Source organism: Pleurodeles waltl, chromosome 4_2, assembly GCF_031143425.1.
Source record: "Pleurodeles waltl isolate 20211129_DDA chromosome 4_2, aPleWal1.hap1.20221129, whole genome shotgun sequence".
NCBI classification, from domain to species: Eukaryota; Metazoa; Chordata; class Amphibia; order Caudata; family Salamandridae; genus Pleurodeles; species Pleurodeles waltl.
In genome coordinates, this window is record NC_090443.1 from 694,031,537 (window position 1) to 694,053,158 (window position 21,622).

Genomic DNA, 21,622 nt, shown 5'->3' on the forward strand with positions numbered 1-21,622 from the left:
AAGGCAGGTATTTTGACCAATTTGAAGAGTACAAAAAAGAGGTTGCAGCTGAAAGGTGAGAAAATAGGAAAATAAAGTTGGTATGAGTATAAACATAACTTGTGGTTAAGTTGCTGGATTATGTGAATCCTGTTTATGTAACTCAGTTGGTGATTTGTATGCAATCTTCATTTATCTTGGTCTCTATTCAAGGGATATACCACTCTTTTCTGAGTTTTCTTCATCTGAGGACTTGCCTATCTGTTGATTCAGCTTCAAATGCTGATGTTGCTTAGGAGGGTCTTCTACATCCATGTCCGCTGGTTCAGGTATTTTCAAAAATCGTTTAAGTTCATCCTGTTCAGTGAACTCCATAGCACTCCCATCTAAGTTGACAATCGTCAAGGCCGGCTTTAGTAAACCAAGGGGCAGATTTATGAAAAATGGTGCTGCTCCTAGAGCAGTGCCACTTTTCTTGATCCCCTTAGCGCCTCCCTAATGCCGCCATGTGTGTACCGTATTTAATATACGGCACACAACGTTGATAGTTAGGGAACTAGTGTCATAATTTTGTATGCTAGTTCGGCCCTTTAGTGTCAAAAGCACTGAAAAATATTTTTGCAAAGCACCCAGAGGCCCATTGAAACCAATGGGAGCCTTCTTTTAACGCCAGCTCTGAGCAGGCGTTAAAAATCCAGGTAAAAATGACGCAAAGAAATCTCTTAGATTTCTTTGCGCTATTTTTATGGTCCCCTTAACGGAGGAACCTGGAGCAGGCATAATGGAGGGCAAAGGGTTACAAAGTGGTGCAATGCATGCATTGCACCACTTTACAAATGTGGCACGGCGTTTATGGCCTTGTAATGCCACATTAGTGTCATAAAAATGACACTAATGTGGTTTTGGAATGGCGCTAGGCCTTTGTGGTAACATAAGGGCAATAAGTTACGTGCGCAGTATTCTGTATCCATGGGAACCCTGTAACTATGTCATGAGGTATTCTTGGAATGTAGAATGCATCATGACATAGTACAAGGGAGGCTCAGTGACAGCTTGTGGAAGACGCTGTTGCTGACAGAATGGGGTTTCACTGAACTTATGACTTGAATCAATAAAGGAATCTTCTATCAACAAACGATGTCTCTTCATGAGTGCATACCTCAGCCCTCTTAAATATGGGGCCAACGTTCTGCTCTCTTGTCCACAACTGTAGTCCTAATGCTAGAAATGCCTTCCTTTTAAGACTGGTGTCAGTGGACATGTATATATTATGGCACTCAAATGTGTAGGCACCAGTCTTTTTTGCAGCCGCGCCTCCCCTGTTGACAAGTGGCCGCCAGTGTCTCTGCCTCATAACCACAAACGGATTATGCAAGCGCAGAGACATGGGGTCTGTAATTAATAGACAAAATTCATCCAGTATGATTGAAATCACAAAACCATTCAACTCTGGTTCCCAGCCCTCGCCAACCGTCCTCCTAGGGCACAGGGGAGCATGCAACACCTCGTTTGCAAGCCCACAAACTGCCCTGCACCCTGCCTTCCCTAACCAACGCCCCCTGCATAGGCCCCATGCTCCTATTTACCACTTGCTTATGACAGCTGGTAAATCAGAGGGTTAATTCATATGGAATAGGAAATACTGTGCAAATATTACCAGAATCAACAGCGCCTGCATGGTTATTCCCCATTCAGAATAGATTAACTTGTAATTACACTGTACTTGTGGGTTGTTACCAAACAATACTAGTATTAATGGGTTTGTATATTCCTCCCTGGCAGAACAGTGCAACTGGACACTAGACCCACAAAGCTAAGAATGCATCCAAATCTGATTTATTGGTCCACTGCACAGCATGATAGCCCTGCTGCAAATATCTCAGACTAAAGAATCCCTCCAAAACCTACCTCTGTGGGCTCTGAAATAAAAGTTTATTCTCAGAAATTGCAAAATCCAAGTCCTAGTCATAACTGATGACCAAAGTGCCCCCTTGAGTAATGCCAACAGAAGCCTTTGCAACTGATGTAATTCCACCAGACCAAGGTAAGTAATTGTTACCTATGAAGAGTTTTTGAGGAGCAGCATGCAGATTTTGGTGCTTAGGGCACCAAAATCTGCATGTTGCCTTGTTCAATGGGAATGTTCCCTGATAAACATCAGCCAGTATTTATCACAAAAAACATATTTCCTATATGTGCTTCAACAGTAGTTTCCTCACATATCTGAATTTATCAGTCACTCATAATGAGAACCTTTGTGTTTTAAATAACTCATAGGCATGTTGTGTGTTCTTAATAGTTAAAAACATGTTGGTGCTCCATACTCAAGATAAATGTAACCCCATGCTTCAGAGAAATATATGTAGTGTGACCTACAAGTTATGCAGCTGTCTGGACACTGCGTATATATTGCTTTGCTGGCGAGTTACCACGAGCCAAGTTTAGCTAATATCAATCTCATCAACAATAACACACAAAAAGTAATAAGATGATTTATTCTTGAACGAAAGTAGATGTCATCAGGTTAAACAATTCAATTAAATATCTTTGTAAATCAGATAATGCCAAAAGGCATAGGATTTGCCACATGCTCACTATATGGATATATAAAAAACTTAGGAAGTCCACAAAGGAAGAATACATGGCAACAAAATGCTAGGCACTCCACCAATTTCAAATAGTGTGAGCTATCTTTTCTGTATTTTTATTCTTTGTGATGAACATTTACAATATTGAAGCAATCAAGAAGCAGTATACATGTATAGCATGTAAAAATGAAGTTACATTTGCATAAGATATACGACTATGGATATCAGATATATGATGCGCTTTCCTGGGTCACTCTTAAGTGACTGAATGTGGGAGATGAGCATCCTACTACTGACATGGTGCTTACACTTTTTGTAATGTGTTTTGCATTAGGTGGTGATAGAAGCATTCTGGTTGCAAAGAGACTCATTCCATGTAGGCCAGTAAATAATGTAAGTGCATTTATCATACTCTGAGTTTCACTTCCTCATTTTGAGTGCGTATTTTGGCAGTGTTCCCAACAGAGGGGAATTGACCATTGGGAAGAGTAATTTGACTGCTCAGATACAACCTCAAATTACTTTAAACCAGCTGCCCATTTTAGGGTGTCCCACCCACCAACATTTGTGGTGGGACATGTCCATGGAAGGCCTTGTCCAAGCTTTGATCTTGTAGCAAAACCAGTGAGACGATTTGACAGCACATCAGAAAAATTTGAAATGTGAGTAATGGAAATGTCACCACAGTTTCGGGGAACAGTTCCAGTGCTCACATTCATTTCACTGACTCCACCACAGCAGACTATTACAATTACAGTGCAACTATCATTACAGACTTTTCCCTATGAACTAACTCACATCATTGGGGAAAAAAGCTTGGCTGCTGTAGTTGTGCAGCCAATATCAAGCGGCTGTCATCTATCGGTTCAACAGAGGTACTTCCTCAGCCACACTAGCAAACTGTCAGTCCACCCAGACAGTATATGTTCAGATCCTCAATCTAAAAGTATTTACTTGAAATAGGCATTATGTGATCTAGAGGAAAGAGCAGCAAAGTTCCCCATATCTGTTCTGTCAATAAAGTTCAATGGGATGGAGAAGTTGAGGAGTACTCTTTGCTGTATTTAGATGTTTGGTAGCACTGTATTGCTAGCTACATAGACAAGCTTACACCACTTTCATGTACACTCAGACATGTCCAAGGACTAATGTGGCTGAGCAGTAATGCAATCCATTCACATAAACGAACACATATATTTCCAGATGATTCACCTTCTTGAAGTCTACTCAAATTAAAACATTTCATGTCTAAATTATCAAATTCTCATTAGATTTTAATGTCTTCTGAACATTTATATGTATATTCATGTTCATAATGCATACATCATGACCCTTTTCATTAACATCATTTTATCAACTATAGCTCACCTTATAAATCCAGCAGAAATGAATTGACTGATGGCATCACTAGAAACAGTGTTTAATTTTGAATTCCAAAGTTCTTCTGGTACGTACAAAACATGAAGCTCCAACTAAGGGAAGGACAGAATGGCACTAGTTAAGTTGAGCATACTGTATAGAAGGCTATAGGCTTAAAATTTGTAAATGTGCGAAATAAGAGAGGATTTATTTATTTCTAAATAGAAGGATTTTTTTATAATCATTTGAATTAAGATATTGACATGCAAAAATGGCACAGGAAATGTACATAAGCATGTATCGACATATATATAGAAATCTTTATAAATTTGGCATATCATAAATGCATATATTTGTTACAGAAATGTTAAAAATAAATAGTACAATATATAATATTGACTGCAAAGGTAAAGACAGTTATATGTTTGCAAACATATAAATACATCATTAGGATAAACAACCAATACAATTTAATGCTACGAAGTGGAATAGTGTCTGCCAATCTGTATCAGGAAATAGGGAGAAAAAAAAACAGAATAAGAATGAGATGTATAAAAGGAAGATGAGTAAGGATGAATTCTAAATACAGGACATCTGTGATAATTAGCATACACAACAATTAGGCAACAAGCCTTTTATAAAGGAAAAAGACAATGTATTAAAAAAATAGCTAAATAGGATTTGCGGTGAAGGGTAACTGTAAGTATAATATCTCATTTATTATACACCAAATCAGTTCCCAAAATGTGTTACCATCAGACGAATTACATAAGCAACATGGAGTATTAGGAGAGATTGAGCATTAATTGTAGCTGGAGTCATATTAGCTGCTGTTGAGGCTTTAAATAATGTAGACAAATACTAATCCCTAAATATGTTGACCATGTATTATACAGATCTAATTCCCATAAACAATGTACAATAATTTAAGTTTAGGATATTGAGTTTGGTGCACTCCTCTATGGGCAGCGCAGGTGGAATTATGCAGCAGGGAAGGGACAAATAATGCAGCAGGGTTGACTTAATTATACAGCAAGGAAAAATAAATTATGCTTTGTAATATAGCACATTTTTGATAATATTATTTAATTGTTTTTACATTTATGCACACAGTAACACTGCCTGGGCAAATATTGTAGTTATTAGTACCAGTTTAACACCTAAATACAGCAATAGGCAACTGAAAGATGACCATTCAACTTTTGCGAATGGCCTTCCACTGAGCGTGAACAAGTCTTGCCATGTTTTTAGTACTTTTTGCTTTGTTTGAGCTAGAATTTATTTTTTTTTTTAAATCTGCAGATTATGCAGCAAGTGATGGATTATGAGGCAAATGCATCAATTCCATATTTATACATAAAACATTGTGGCCGTAGAATGAAATAATTCCAGTGGCTCTGTCTATAAGTAATTACAGCTCCTATTATGGTGAGTCACAAACAACAGTATTATAGTTGTGATTATTATGTACATTATTTTCTAAAATATCGGAGAAAGATATTAATGTATCAGAGATACTACTTGTTAAAGCTAGATCTCAATTATATACATAATTTGGTAAATTAAAGAGGGTTTGTAACTCATTAAAAGTTAAGATAGTATTTTCATAAACCAGGTGAGATACTACGAATGTACATATGTCATTTGGGATCTCCAGAAAATCCCATTTCTATTTATTTTCATGCAATTATTGAACCAAATAAATGTGTAGCGAAAACTACGACTAATACTGAATTTTAATGCAGAAAAATCATTCAATAATTGCAGCGAGAATTTTAACACAGGAAATTGTTATAATTTAGGCTGTTTAGATAAGAGAATAACCTCTTTCAAAAGGTTTGATAATAAAGATTTTTTAACTATCACCTATCTAGAATATGTACCATCACTGTAATCATGTATTAAGCAACACATTTGCATACAGAAAGAAAAATGATATAATTTAAAGTTGGAAAATTAGACACCACTATCTGATATATTTCATTTTAGCTTACTAAAAATTAAACAAGGATGTTTGTTATTCCATAAAAATATAGATAACATCATGTCCAAAACATTAAAGACATAGGTGTAGAAGAAGGATAATTTAACAGGCAACATAGATAATGAATATAATATGATAGCACAAACATAATTTTATATTGAATACAACTTCACCCGACACTAGAGACATAAAGAAAAACAAGCGTTTATACACGATTTCATTTTTTCTGTAAGGACTGAAAAATAATCTTTGTAGTAGATTTAATATCCTCTGTAAACCATGTTCCTAAGTGTTTTATTTTATGTGAACTCCATAATAACTCAGAATTGTACATACTTTTCAAACAGTACTTCAAATGGGAGAACTGCTTACTTGTTTAAGTTTAGCTTATAACCAGAAACATTCAAATATAAATTAATCTCATTAAGAATAGATTGTAATGATTCTGGATTGGACATATAGTAGAGCACCTGTGGAGTAAACCAATACTTTAATCTCTTCAACAACTTTCAAACCTTTTGTTGAAAGGATTATTTCTAATGTGTTCCAAATATGAAATTAATATGAAAGGAGACAATTGTTATCCTTGCTTTCTTCCATGCTGCACATTAAAATAGGGCAATAACATAGCAGTTTCAAAAACACAAGCTTTACGATAGGAATATAATAGTTCAAGTGTGTTATAAATTGTGAACTAAACCAAGAAGGTACATGAATATACATGGCAGGCAAATCCTATCAAAATCGTTTTTGTGTCTGCTGCGAAAGGAATATCAAGGTAAGATAAGATGTTTCCATTTCACGTTCATAAACTTACTAGCATTAGCTGGGGCTTCTACTTACAAATCTTGACTGATCTAATTTGACATGGTTAGAAATTAATGTGTCCAAACTATTTGGTAAAATGTGTAAATTTATAGGCGCTATTGATTAAACCAACAGTTGTGTATTTTTTTACAGATCTACGTTTATTATCAATTGTAAGAATTAGTGTCATTAAAGCTCACAAAAAGGGTCATAGTTTTTTAACTTCATAGAAAATAGCTAATTATTCTAATATTTGAAAGCTAAGGCAACAATAAATTAGTGAAATAAATTACGGATACAACAAATGGTCCTACTGCTCTACCTTTCTTTAAGGAGGATATTGCTCTTTAACCTCTTTCAAAAATATCCTTCTTCAGCTCTGCAAAGTCTACATTAATAATATCCTTTTGGATAGTGTTACTAAAGTACTGATTGCGTTTAGATTGAGGGAAGCAATTTGCAGTATGTAAGGCTTTATATTATATATATATTATATATATTATGCCTACAAGCACTCAATATATCCTTGCCAGATATCAAGACAAATTTATAACCTTAATTTACAAGACTTTTGAATAGTTTTTGCTCATTAACTTTCAAATAATTAGTCACTTATTTACCTGTTTTAATCTAACCATAGTATTTTGTTTTGATTCTCAATAATAAATCGCATGCATTGGTATACTTTTATTAAGCTCAATTTTACCTTCAACTAAATCAGGCAACATGGTTATAGAACTCCTACTATAATAAACACGTTCTAATAATTTAATATGATTTAATAAATTAATGTTAGACCTGTCAGCCTTAGGGTGGTCTTCCCCCAAACTTTTTGCATGCTTGCCTCATATTTTTGCTGATTGTTTGTGTTGGACCTAGGACTCTAAGCACTTCCAACCAGTGCTAAAGTGCATGTTATTCTGCACCAAAACATGGTTTGATTTAGGTATCGACAATTGACACAATTAATTTACCTGTAGGACCCTAGTAAATTGCTCTACATGTTCCCACGTCCTGTAAATTAAATGTTACTAGTGGGACTACAGCACTGCGTGTGCCAGCCACTCATGTAGCCCTTAAACATGTCTCAAGCCTGCCATTGCAGAGCTTGTGTGTGCACTTTACTCTGCTATGTCTAAATGGCATTTAAAAACCTCTTGCCAAGTCTTAAACTCACCTTTTTTGCATACAAGTCACCCCTAAGGTAGGCTCCAGGTAGTCCATTTGAGAGGGTGCGATGCAACTAAAAGGCAGGATATTTACTCTTAGCTTTTACATGTCCTGGTAGTGAAAAACTCCCAAGTTTACTGTGAAGCCTACCCTGCTCACAGGTTAACATTGAAGATTACTTATTACATTTAATAAGCTATAATTCCTAATTAGGAGTAGCTATGTCATGTTTAGTACCTATGGAAGTGTAATGACAAATCCCCTTTAGTGTTAAAGCCAGATTTATTGTTACAATTTTGAAAATGCCACTTTTAGAAAGTTAACAACAACAAAAATGTGCCAATGCTGGAAACATCAAATTATTAAATTATTTGAATATGTGTGAACCCGTAAATGAATTATCGCTCCTGTTTAATTACCAAAAATAATAAATGCTCAAGCAATTATTTACATCAGATTGTCAAACACAAAAAGAAGTACAAGCATTATGCAAATCCCTAATCAAATAATTTAGCACTATCATAGACATTGTTCTTGAGACAACGATCACACACAAATAGTAATACCAATTATTAAAATATATTGCATCCAAGGAGTCATGAGACTGATTTAGAGTTTGGCAAATAGGATATTCCATCACCAATGAGAGAGATATCCTGTTCAACCTATGTGCCGTCATAATCAATGTGCCTATGTGCCATCACAATCTATATACAATAGAATATGATGCACTTGTAATATGGGGGACAGGCTAGCCATCCAATTTGCAATGGAGTATCCATCTCATCACATTTGCAATGGAGTATCTGATCCACCAAACTCTAAATCTGGCCCCTGGAGTCTTGTAATAGCCTCCAGCTACTATACAATTGTCAATATTACAAGCAGTTCTTTTTTATTCATTTTGTATTCAGAAAGATGGGTAGATTTTAATAACAGTGCCACACCATTTCTGTGGGGTTAAAGGAAATGTTTTTACATGAATTTTCAAACGTGTCCGGCAACCGTTACTATCTTGCTTGGAGATATTAACTCAATATTCACAGCTTTTATGGCAAAGTATAGAAATGCCTAGTTTACAAGAAACAGCATTATAAATATTATTATTACCAACTAATATTCCTAGTTTTAAAAATGTATCACTATTACAACAAGTTCCTTGTAGTAAAGTAATGCATGTCCTTGAGTAAGGACTTTTTGTCTTTAAATGAGATTACCCAATCACCTCATGTTATCTGAGGTAATATTACACATTAGAAAGAATCGGATAAATATAAATATAGAATATAGCAGTAACCAAAATATTAGTACATTTCTGTGAAAGATAACTAGCAACATTAGAGAAAAGATGGCAGGTACTAGAAGATAAAAAAGAAACATAAGAAGTGAAAAGTAAAGAAAAGCAACTCCGGGAACAGATGCCTGAGTTGAGGCCAGCAAATTAATTATGTGGAAAATCCATGTAGCACCCTAATTACACAATCAGGTAATCTTTGTCTGTCATGTATCCTCTGTTCCACATTTAGATCTCTTAGATAGTCTTTTAGCTTTGCTGATCTTCAAAGGTTAAGGTGCTTCCAGTATATGTGAGCTTGCAAGTACATGTGTTGTACAAGTTATTTACCTTTGGTAATGAAATATTTGGTAGAGACATATTCTAGTTGCAGATTCCTTACCTTAGAATTTCCCCCAGGCGTCAGACTGGATCCAGAGATTTTTCTTCGAGCAATACCCTTGCACGCCGGTAGGTGGCGTCACAGGCGTCGTGGTCGCCGTGATGACATCGGGAGTAGTACATAGACGCTGTCCTCGCGCAGTGACGTCAGTTTCTTTTAACGACTTTCCACACCAGAGCGCAGAGCAGCTAAGAACACTGAGATTGGTGCGCCAGAGCCAAGGACCTGAAAAGGGGACTCCCTGTCCATAGAAATCAGTTAGCCAACGGGGAGAATGGGTGGGCAGTGAGGAATCTGCAGCTAGAATATGTCTCTACCAGATATTTCGTTACCGAAGGTAAGTAACTTGTACATCTGATAGAGACTTCTAGTTGCAGATTCCTTACCTTAGAATAGATACTCAATCAAGGCCATCCTCAGTGGTGGGCTGCGAGCCAAGATCATACTAGAAAGTCGACGGACCTGACTATCCAGGCAGTAATGCTCAGCAAACGTGTGCAAGGATGCCCACGTAGCTGCCTGACAGATGTCCAGGACAGGAACACTGCATGCTAATGCAGTGGAAGCAGCAGTTGCTCTGGAGGAATGAGCACGCAAGCCTTCAGGAGGTTGCTTTTTAGCCAAAGCGTAGCACATTTTGATGCAAAGAAGCACCCATCGAGAGATGGTATTCTTTTGCACCGCCTTCCCTTTCTTCGCACCCACATGGCCAACAAAGAGTTGATCCTCCATCCGGAAATCTTTAGTACGATTGAGGTAGAATGTCAACGATCTTTTTGGGTCCAGACGGTGGAGTCTCTCCTCCTCATGAGAAGGATGTGGGGGTGCGTAGAAGGTAGGCAAAGTGATGGACTGGTCTACATGAAATGGTGTAACCACCTTAGGAAGGAAGGAAGCTCTAGTGTGTAGCACCACTTTGTCAGGGTATACACACAAGTATGGAGGTTTTGAAGACAGGGCCTGAAGCCCACTCACCCTGCGAGCAGAGGTGACTGTGACAAGAAAGACAGTTTTGAATGTGAGGAGCCGCAAGGGACAATTATGCATTGGCTCAAAGGGGGTACACATCAAATAAGTAAGTACAAGATTAAGATCCCACTGAGCCATGATAAATGGAGTGGGAGGAAATAAGTGGGTGAGCCCCTTTAAGAACCTACTCACAATAAGAGATTTAAAGAGTGAGGGCTGATCAGGTAGCCTATGAAAGGCGGAAACGGCAGACAAGTACCCTTTAAGGGTGCCCAGAGCCCTGTGGGCTAAAGAAAGAATGAACAGAAGAACCTCGGACAGAGGGGCAGAAAGGGGATCGACAGATTTGTTGGAACACCATGCCACAAATTTATTCCAACGACAGACGTATACAGTTTTAGTCGATGGAAGCCTGGCTGCCAAGATAACATTGCAGACTTCAGGTGGATGGGCAAATGCCGTCAACTGTTGCCGCTCAATCTCCACGCATGAAGGCGTAGTTTGGACAGGTTCGGGTGGAGAACCGTCCCTTGTTGCTGCAACAGAAGATCCGAACGAAGAGGCAGTCTGAGTGGAGGATCGATTGACATGCTCAATAGCTCTGGATACCACACTCTTCGAGCCCAGTCCGGAGCCATCAAGATAACTTGTGCCCGGTTGTACTTGATTTTCTTGAGAACTCTGGGCAGAAGAGGGATAGACGGGAAGGCGAAAAGGAGGCCGGAGCTCCACTCGAGACGAAAAGCGTCTCCGAGTGAGTGCCGCCTTGGAAACTCCAACACGCAAAACAGCTGAGATTGCGCGTTCTCTGCAGAGGCAAACAGATCTAACCAAGGCTCTCCCCACTTAAGAAAGAGACTTTGCGCCATCTCCCGATGGAAACTCCATTTGTGATCGACTGTGCGTCGGCTGCTGAGCTCGTCTCCTCTGGCGTTGAGAGAGCCCGCCAGATGTTGAACCATTAGGGTAATGCCCTGATGTTCCAGCCATGTCCAGAGGCGTAGTGCCTCCTGACAAAGGGTCCAGGACCTTACCCTGCCCTGTTTGTTGGAATACCACCCGGTGGTAGTGTTGTCGGTGAACACTTGCACCACTTTCCCTTTGAGAGAGGGAAGGAATGCTTTCAAAGCAAGCCAGCATATATATGTGGAGCCCCGACTCTGCCGGAGACCAGAGGCCTCTGATCTCCGCCTCTCCCATGTGGCCGCCCCAACCCAGAAGTGACGCATCTGTCACTATACAGAGATCTGGTTGGGGAAGGGAGAGGGATCTGCCGTTGATCCAAGTTGGACTTGAAAGCCACCACTGCAGGTCTTTCGCAGTCCCCTCCGAGATCTGGACCATGTCGGAGAGATTTCCCTGATGCTGCACCCACTGGAACTTCAGGTCCCACTGCAGAGCCTGCATATGCCATCTGGCATGTGTTACTAGCAGGATTTCATGGAGGCCATGAGGCCCAGCAGCCTCAGAGTCAGTCTCACCGAAACCCAAGGCTAAGGCTGAAAGTTTGGAATCATAGCCTGAATGTCTTGGACTCGCTTGTCAGGAGGATAAGCCCGAAATCACACTGTATCCAGAACAGCTCCAATGAAAGGGAGCATCTGAGAGGGAGTCAGGTGTGACTTTGGCACGTCTATAGTGAACCCCAGCTTGTGCAGGAGGTCCGCCGTAGTCTGAAGGAGGGAGACGACTGACTGGGGCGAAGGCGCCTTCAACAGTCAGTCGTCAAGGTAGGGGGAGGGTGTGACCCCTAACGTGCGCAGATGAGCTGCAACCACCGCCATCACTTCCGTGAACATCCGAGGGGCGCTGGTAAGGCCGAAAGGGAGCACGATAAACTGAAAGTGCTCGTGACCTACCATGAATCGTAGGTAACATCTGTGGGCAGGCAGGATGGGGATGTGGAAACAAGCATCCTGCAAGTCCAACGCTACCATCCAGTCTCCTGGGTCTAAGACAGGCAGAACCTGAGCCAGGGTGAGCATTTTGAATTTCTCCTTCTTGAGGAAGTAGTTCAGGTCCCAAAGGTCCAGGGTAGGACATAAGCCCTTATACTTCTTTGGTATCAGAAAGTAGCAGGAATAACAACCACGACCTACTTCTGGCACAGGGACCGTTTCTATAGCTCTCTTGGCGGAGAGGCACCATATGATCCTCAAAAAGATGATGGAAGGATGGTGGCATGTGTGGTGGTGCAGATTTGAAAGGGAGGGAGTAGCCCTTCCGAATGATCTGCAAAACCCACCCATCCGTGGTGATATGTTCCCAGTGGGGCAGGTGATGGCGGATCCTGTCACCAATTGGGTGGGAGTGAGGGGACGGACTAGGAGGGTTTGCAGACTGCAGCGGAGGCAGAGGTGGACTGAACAGACCTCTGGTTCCCTGTCCCACGGCCACGTGGGATTCTGCGTCCTCAGCCACGCATAGGCTGGCCAGCGTGCGTGGCACAGTGGCTGGGTAGAGGACATGACAGGGCGCCCTTCCGTGTCCACGAAAGGGACGAAAAGAGGACTGTGGTGGGTGAGTGGTAGAGGAAAGACCAAGTGACCGAGCCGTAGTCCGGGAATCCTTGAATTTCTCCAAGGCCGAGTCTGCTTTGTCTCCGAAGAGACGGGTGCCATCAAAGGGCATGTCCATGAGTGACTGTTGGACATCCCCGAGAAGCCAGAAGTGCGTAACCAGGCGTGGCACCGTAAGACCACTGTCGTTGCAACCGATCTGCCCAGAGAGTCTGTCGTATCCAGCCCACAAGGGATAGTGAACTTCGCTGCGTCTCTCCCATCTTTTACTGCTTGGGAGACTATAGCACGGGCCTCCTCCGGTATCTATGGCAGGACTTGCGCAACCGTATCCCAAAAGGCATGCGGTGTTCACAGACCGCAGCGCGAGGTTGGAGGAAGAAAACAACTTCTTGCCAAATTGTTCCAGCCTTTTGGATTCCCTATCCAGGGGTGAGGAAGGAAACGCGCCTGAAGAAGAGGAAGCCTGGATAACAAGACTCTCAGGGGTGGGGTGTTGGGACAGGAATTTTGGGTCATTCGGTGAGGGCCGATGGCGGTGAGCGATAGGCCTGTTCACTGGAGCCCCTGTGTTGGGTTTGGACCATGTACCCAAAAGGACATCTGTGAGGGCTTCATTAAAAAGGCAAAAATGGTTCTGAAGTAGAAGCCACAGGCTGAAGCACCTCTGTCAGGAGATTAGGCTTGACTTCTACAGTAGGTAGCTCAAGGCCGAGGACCTCAGCTGCCCTACTGAACACCATACTGTAAGTCGCTCCCTACTCGGTAGCCACGGTAGTAGGAGACAGCATGCCAGCGTCAGGAGAAGTATCCAGACCTCTGGCTTCACCCAAATCCTGTGCCCAGTCCATAGCAGGGTCATCCTGGTATTCATAAGGTTGCAGGGACACCTCGAATTCCTCCCTGTATTCTTACCCATAGGAAAAAGGGTCAGAATCTGACCTCAGACGAATAGGCCCCACTGAAGCGGATGGCAGCGTCGGCTGACGCCGCTCCGACTCCGAGTCATCGCGTATAAGAATCACGTCGACGTCGATAGTGGGAACTACCGACGTCAGAAGCGTCGATAATCGACCCGGCGCCGGTGAAGGTCTCAAAGGTGCAACCGGTGCCGAGCCACACACGGATCCGGAGGTGACCTCGGTGGCCGGCACAGAACCCTCAGCCGAACCCCTTGGGCCTGAAGGCGCCGTATCGGGGTCGGCCAGCTGAAAGATGAGGCGCATGGCCTCGTAAAACTCCTTCAGTTGGACGAGGGTCGCTCCGGCTCTGGGAAACTCAGGGAAGCGCAGAGTCGACCCAGACGCAGTCTCCGAGGAAGGAGACCTAGTGCAAGGATGCTCGTCCCGTGTTGCGTCGGCCGAGCGACGGGGTGAAGTCGGAGAACGATGGGACTTCTTCGACTTCTTCTTCTCCTTCCCTTGACCCGAGGATTTCGAAGAAGATGAGTGGTGATGACTCTGCGACCAATCTCAAGACCTTCCTCTCGAGCGAGACCGGGACCTACGTGGAGTCGAGTGCCGGGCCGCCATTCGTTTTAGGGACCACTCCCTCAAAGCTTTCGGGTGCATGGCAAGACACTTGGAGCACGACTTTGGTTCATGGTCGTGCTCGAGGCACCACAGACAAACCCGATGAGGATCCGTCACTGACATCGTCCGATGGCAGTCCTCACAAGGCTTAAACCCGGTCTTCGGGGACATCTCAACGGACCAAAGTCATACACAAAAACTTCGAAAAAACGGTCTAATTCGGCCAAAAATTAGCCAAAGTAGCTCTCTCCGTATCAGCGCGTGGTGCAGAAAGAAAAGAACTGACGTCACTGCGCGATGGCAGAGTCTATGTACTACTCCCGATGTTATCACTGACGCCTACAACGCCTGTGGAGTAGACCGATGCCACCTACCAACACGCAAGGGTATTGCTTGAAGAAAAATCTCTGGGTCCAGTCTGACACCTGGGGGAAAATTCTAAGGTAAGAAATCTGCAACTAGAAGTCTCTATCAGATAAGCAAGTCATAACAGATATTTAGCCGCTTAAAAGAAGATCTCATTGATAAAAGTATTTCATTCTAACATTGATGGCATTAAATAGATATCGGGAGATAACTCTGTTATGAACAGGCCACGTAAGTTGGTGCATTCCAGAAATAGAATTATTATCCCCTGGTCTTATTTTTCTTAGAAGCTATGATAGTCTATTTGCTCAGTCTGTAAGCTCTCTGGATAGGTAAGTCAGGTGAAGAAGGTAGATCAATCAAATTGGGAATTCAATTTTTAAGGCACACCAGAATATTTGTACATGCAGTACCCTTGGGAAGAACATATGGTTGGAGGTTTTTACATCTATTTCTGTTTTCCAAATCCATTGTGCAGTTTGGCAGTAGCAGAACAGCATTTTTCATTTTGGGTCATATCCTGAATGGCTAAATTGTTGTCCACTTCAACAGTCTTGCTTTCCATAGCAATCTATCTTCTATTTGGTTATGTTTTTCATTTCTTTCGTTCATAAATGGTTGAAGAGCTATAACTTCATTTCAAATTTTGTCTAGAATAGGATTTCATTAGGACGCTATTGGAATGGGATTAATTTTAGTTTTTAAGTTTCACATTCTAGGAATCTGCTATGTTTTTAGAAGATGCAGTGCAAGGAGATGTTGACTTTGATAGACAGAAAGGCAATGCAAATATTTGAAAATATTGCTTGCTGATGCCGAGTTTCATGAACCTGTGGCCATATTCAGCGATGGTTAGCTACTCCCTTTCCCCAGCATTATTTGTTGAGGACAGTATGTTGTAACTGTGTGCTTCCAAAATGAATACAGTAGCAGGCCACAAGACATGTTTGGGCACAAGAGACTGGAAACTTGGAAGAAATCGCACACAGGACAATATGGCTGAATGAATATTATAAAGTGCAACTGCGACCTCAGAGGTATCCTGCACTAGCCTAAATGACAGGAAAAAGCAAAATTGTAGTGCTTCCCAAAACGAGAGCAGATTTTGAAATGCCCGTAACAAAGCCAGAAGACTGTTCAGAATTGATCAGCTTTTGACTGAACATGCAAGGTCACTTTCTGTAATTTGGGAATAGAGACAAGATTGGACTTTGAAGGGCACACATCTCTCAAAGGTGTATAGTGTTTGAATTTCCTTTACAGAAAAATAATGCCTTTTTAATGTATTGCTCTAAAAACAGTACAAGAATCTTTCAAGAATATTTATTGGAAAATCTGCAGAAGGGGTTAGCTGGCATTTAATTTCACCTGCGGGAGCCTCAATTATCTTCATCCCTGAACCGGGGGAGTTCTGAGCGTTCATACACTACAGAGAACGTAATGCGATCAGAAATGGATATCTATTACCACTGAGCTCTGTGCTGTTATATCAGATCAAATCAACCAAGATTTATTCCAAGCTTGATCTACGTGACGTCTAAAATTTAGTAAGTATAAAGCCAAGAGTTGAACGGCTGTCAATATATGCTTCAGGGCTTGACTGGGAGCCAAAAGCAATCTGGGCTGAAATGTACAAATCAGTCCTGCTACGCCACCCTCCTTTCTAACTCCCTCCCTCTTTTCTCTCTTGTGGGGCTAGAGTTAGATGCCTATTATATAGCATGGCTATGGGACATGCGGTGGGGGTGGCTATGGATGATTGCTATTACATTTAGGGGCATATTTATAATGACCTAGCGCCACCTTATGCCACATTAACGTCATTATTTGTTATGTTAATGTGGCCCAACGAGGCCGAAATACCCACACCGTATTTACAGGATGGAATAATGCATGCATTGCGCCACCCTGTAACCCTTTGCGCTACATTATGCCTGCACCAGGCATAATGTATGCAAAGGGGGCGTTCCCCAGTTAGGGGAGCCCGAAAAATTGCGTACGCATTTTTTACGGCACTTTTAACGCCTGCTCTAGAGCAGGCGTCAAAAGGGGGCTTCCATTCTTCAGAATGGAGCCGTATGTACTCTGCAGGAGTAGTGCCAATATTTTGGCACTACTCCTGCAGAGTACATCAATAGCGTCATGTGAAACAACGCTATTGGCCCCTACTCTGCGCCATATTTTAAATACGGCACACACATGGTGGCAGTAGGGGGGTGCTAAATGTGCCCCTTAATGTCTCTTGCTGACATGGAGAGGCAAGACTGGATGATGTAAAGGGATGACGGTATATGTCTCTCAGCTGGTGGTCACTACCTGCAGAGCCCTCAGTTCAAAGTCAGTAAAGGCACACCCATGTCAAATTCAAGTGCTCCTTGAATCATTAAGGAGTCCATCCATACCCTACAAAACTGTTAGAAAAGACAAACCCTATGATGAAGGATACCATCGAAGTTGGTGGGGTTGTCTTCATTTCATATACATCCCACACAATAGTCTATATGACACACGTACAGTGAATAGCAGGGGCCCCCTCGCTTTGGATAATTCACAGGCAAATACGTCTGAGTCGAGACTGCTTTTTAATTCACCTGAAAGTCATACAAAGATAAGAAAACCTTTAATTATAAATAAGTGTGAGAGAACAGGGCTGATTGCAGAGGGCCCCTAACTTTTTGCCTCCATTTTCCACTTTTTGCTGGTGTTTTCCTGACTCTAATGGTGCCCTGGGTACTGCTAACCAGTCCCAGGGCCTGTGCTCTGTATAAAATCAATATGCAAATTAGGCTAATTATAAATGGCTAAGTCAACCTACCTATAAGTCCCTAGTATATGGTAGGGCATGTAGGTTTAGGGACCCCAGCATAGGTAGTGTCCCCATAGGTGCACTGCTGAGGTGCCCAGTGTCATTTTAAAGGCAGGCCTGCCTTGCTGGCTGATTTTAAATTAAAGGTATATGCAAATTCGACTTTGGAATTAAAAGTAGTTCCAAAGTCTTAAAGTACCTTATTTTTACATATAGGTCACCCCTAAGGTGTTCCCTATGTGCCCCTAGGGCTGGGTGCATGTAACTATAAGCAGGGACCTTATAAAAATAGTTTTATAAGCCCTGGTTAGTTAAAACAGCCAAATTAGTTTCCCTCATTGTAGTGAAAGGCCTCCATAGGCTAGAATGGGGAGACTTTATTTTAATTTTAAAAGTCCCCATAAGTAACAGATACCAAGAGTTTGGTATCAAATTAATTGTTATAATAAATCCCACAACTTCCAGTTGTGGGATTTATTATAACTTGTTCAGGTAAAGAGTTTTAAACTTTACCTGAAAAGTTGCCAACTTCAGCCCTGCAGTGTTTTTGCTGCTGTGCTCTGATTGACCAGCCTCTGGCAGCCTGGCCAGGCTGCCTTGATGAGGTGTGTAGTGGCCTGGCTTCACACAAAGAGATGTGCCTGTGGGAGGAGATCTCCCCTCAGCAGATGGTGAGGCAGGAAGGGGGAGGGCTGCCAAACTGGTCTTCAAAAGCAGAGAAGGAAATTTGGAGCAACCCAGCAACACCCCCACATCCTGCAAACCCAGACAGTAAGGAGCCCCCTTGATTAGATTAGGAGAGGGCAGGAGAGGGGTGTGTTAGGAGTTTTAGCCACACCAGTGGGTGGGCTCAGCCAGATGTAACCTCCAAAAATGGTGCCTCCTGGGATTGATTTTTGCCATACTTCCCAGGAAGTGGTCATCACAGGGGGAAGGACCCTGCCCCTGATTGGAGAACCAGGACCCTCCTGTTTTTCACCCAGGAGCAAGGATAAAACTGGCAGACCTGCACCCACACCTCAGTACCATACCAGATCCCTACAAGGAAGAACCACAGAAGAAGAAGGACTGCCCTGCTGGACCCTTGGCCTGCACCTGGACCCTGCACTCTGAAGGACTGCACCAGCTGCACACCTGGGCTTCACCACAAGAAGGACTTTGCCTGACTTCAACTGGTTCAAGGAGGGACTCCCTGTTTCCTACAGGTGAAAAATATCTAACCAGAATCCCCTGCACCAACTCCTGAAGAAATCAACCAGCTGACCACTGTCCAGTGACCAAAAAGGAGTTTGAACCAGGTGCATTCTGGGAGTTGTTGTCCACACCCCCAAGGATCATCTCAGAGTTTCTGGAACCTTGGGGTGAGCTGTGGACCCCAAAAGAACCTTAAAGGAACATCTGGAAGAAGATCCAGAGGTTTGGAGAAGTTTGGAGAACTTTTGAAAAAAAGCTCCCTAGAGGGACCGACCCGCTGCGGCAACTCTAGCCAGCTTGCCTCAACCGCGACCCGGCCTGACTTGCAGGTTCGTCCCGGTGAAGAAAATCTCCAAAAACAGACTAAATCCGAACGTAGGAAGTTGACCGGGACATCCCAGCCAGCGTATCCGAGGAGGGCTCCAAGGATTTCGGATCAAGAATCAGGTTTGCTGCGGTTGAAGGATTTTCACCTTGAAAAAATGACTACGTCCGAAGGTAAAAATCTCCACCGAGGGCTCCCGCAACGCGTATCCGGAGAAGAGTTCCAGGAGGTCGGATTGGACTGGCAGGTTAGTCTAGCTGAAGAAAATCTTCAGAAAAGAGACTAAGTCCAAAGGTAAACTTTTGACCGAGGCCTCCCGCGGGCTGTAGCCGAGCAGGGCTTTATCGCGGTCAGCCTTAAACTTTAACTTTGCCTCGGTCGAGGTGCGGCCAGATGACCAGATTGGCGCTTTTTGTTTCTAGGCGCTAGAAAACAATAATTCTTTAAAAATTCATATCTCCGGTTCCCCTTATCCGATTTTTTTCATTTTGTGTCATTTTAAAGATAAAAATATAATCTATTGTTATTAATTACTGTTTTGTGATATTTGAATGCTTTACACTCTGTCTCCTAAATTAAGCCTTGTCGCTCGTTGCCAAGCTACCAAGGGTTGAGCTGGGTTTAATTTACTGAGACCTAACTGGACCTAAGTGGAGGTTAGTGGCCTATTGCTAAGTGAAGGTACTTACCTGCCCTTACCAATAACCCATTTTCCAACAATGAGGATTTATTAACTCCTCACCACTGGTTGAATATTGTTGTTCATTTTGGATGTAAATTGCACAGATATATTGCTGCAGTAATTCGCTACAATTATGTAAAGTGTGGGTCTGTCTCTTTCATATTTGCCATCCCTTAATGTTCCACCAAATAGGTGAACCCCATGTATTAGTGCTTCCAGCATGTGTATAGAGGCTTTGGGTGGCACCAGTTATAGAGTCATAGAGAAACATTCGTATTTAAGTGCATAATCTAGGCTTTTAAAAGCAAACAATTTAAAACCTTTACCCACAATTGCAACTTGGGAAGGTGAAGACAGATGGAAATAAGGAAGCTTCAAATATTTTGGAACACTATTTCCTTATATCTAGCAAAGTTTAATAGGAACGAGACACACATTATTCAATAGAGTCTAACAGGTTGTAGAAAGAATTTATAATTCCATTGCAGCTTTACAAATACCAGCTGCTGAATGGCAATTTGATAACTTCACTACACAGATCGATTAAAGATCAGATTGTTGCGAGGTGCAGAGAGGGAAAAGACCAGCAAAAGTTGTTAACATTTAAATATGTATCATTGGGTGAAACTATTGCTACTGCAAATAGTACACAAACATCGCAGACATCTGCTAAGGAGTTAAATGTTAAGTGTGAAACATGTGCGAGTAGTCCAAAGTAATATTAACAAAACAAACAGAAACTTCTGGAATAGAACAAACATATTACAAGAGTGTAAGTAAGGCTTTATTTTCAGATATAAAGACATATGTTTTAGATTTGAATATGACAATAACAATGGTATGGACAGAAAATGTCGAACACAAATTGGTGTTCAGAGTTCAGGGAAGCTTTGATCCTTGGCACCTCAACAAAGGGATCTTGGTTAAATCCCATTCATTGCCATGGATCAATGGCATCAAGGCAAGGTAAAAAGGTTCACAAAGCTTTCACATACCATTACGTCAAATGCAGTGTTTCAATACCCTCTGGTTTGTAGGATCTGGTGTTTCTAGCTATGATCAGCACTGCCAACCACCACGCATCACAGGGTAGAATAACGCATTTTAGTGTTGGTGTCCGCATCACGGCATTAGAAGTTTAGGTCACGCATTATTAGAGAGCTAGCTCTTATTTATGACGAGGAGTTGCAGCCGATTGACTCTGAGAGGTGGCGGGTCACTTCTCAGCAGACAGAACAGTGTGAGCTCGGTTGAGGTTGAAAAGCGGCACGCTGATATGGACTGCTCTGCCTGGACCCGCAGTTGTTTACTTTAAAGAACTTGTTTCTATAATATTGTTTTTAGTTGCTCCATTATCCAACACTGTTTGTGTTCCCTCCCCAGCACCACAGCCAGTTTCAAGAATAGAGAGTGCAGCGAGTCAGACTGCTACTCTTCAGAGTGATTTGACCTGGCATTCATTCCAAAGAAGGCCAGTCCCGAATCCCTGCCTCAGCCTGCTTGAGAGGAAGACAGTCCCTGGCTTGCTCGAGAGAAAAGAGGAGCACGGCAGCATGCATAGAGCCAGGCTGGGCAAATTTGACTCTAGCTTGCTTGGCACAGGTCAGTCCAGCACTGAGGCCAATTTCTTTATAAACACCCCACCCCCAGCATTTGTACCAACATC

General features: G+C 42.3%; 1 protein-coding gene across 1 annotated transcript in view; it reads right to left on the reverse strand.

Annotated features, from left to right (window-relative positions):
* Positions 1 to 21,622, reverse strand: part of SPATA1 (spermatogenesis associated 1) — a 277,801-nt gene that overhangs the window by 209,457 nt on the left and 46,722 nt on the right. Inside the window, exon 2 of the mRNA XM_069232296.1 lies at positions 3,936 to 4,039. Within this exon, the coding sequence (XP_069088397.1) occupies positions 3,936 to 4,039 (104 nt within the window). The remainder of the gene's footprint in view (positions 1 to 3,935; positions 4,040 to 21,622) is intronic.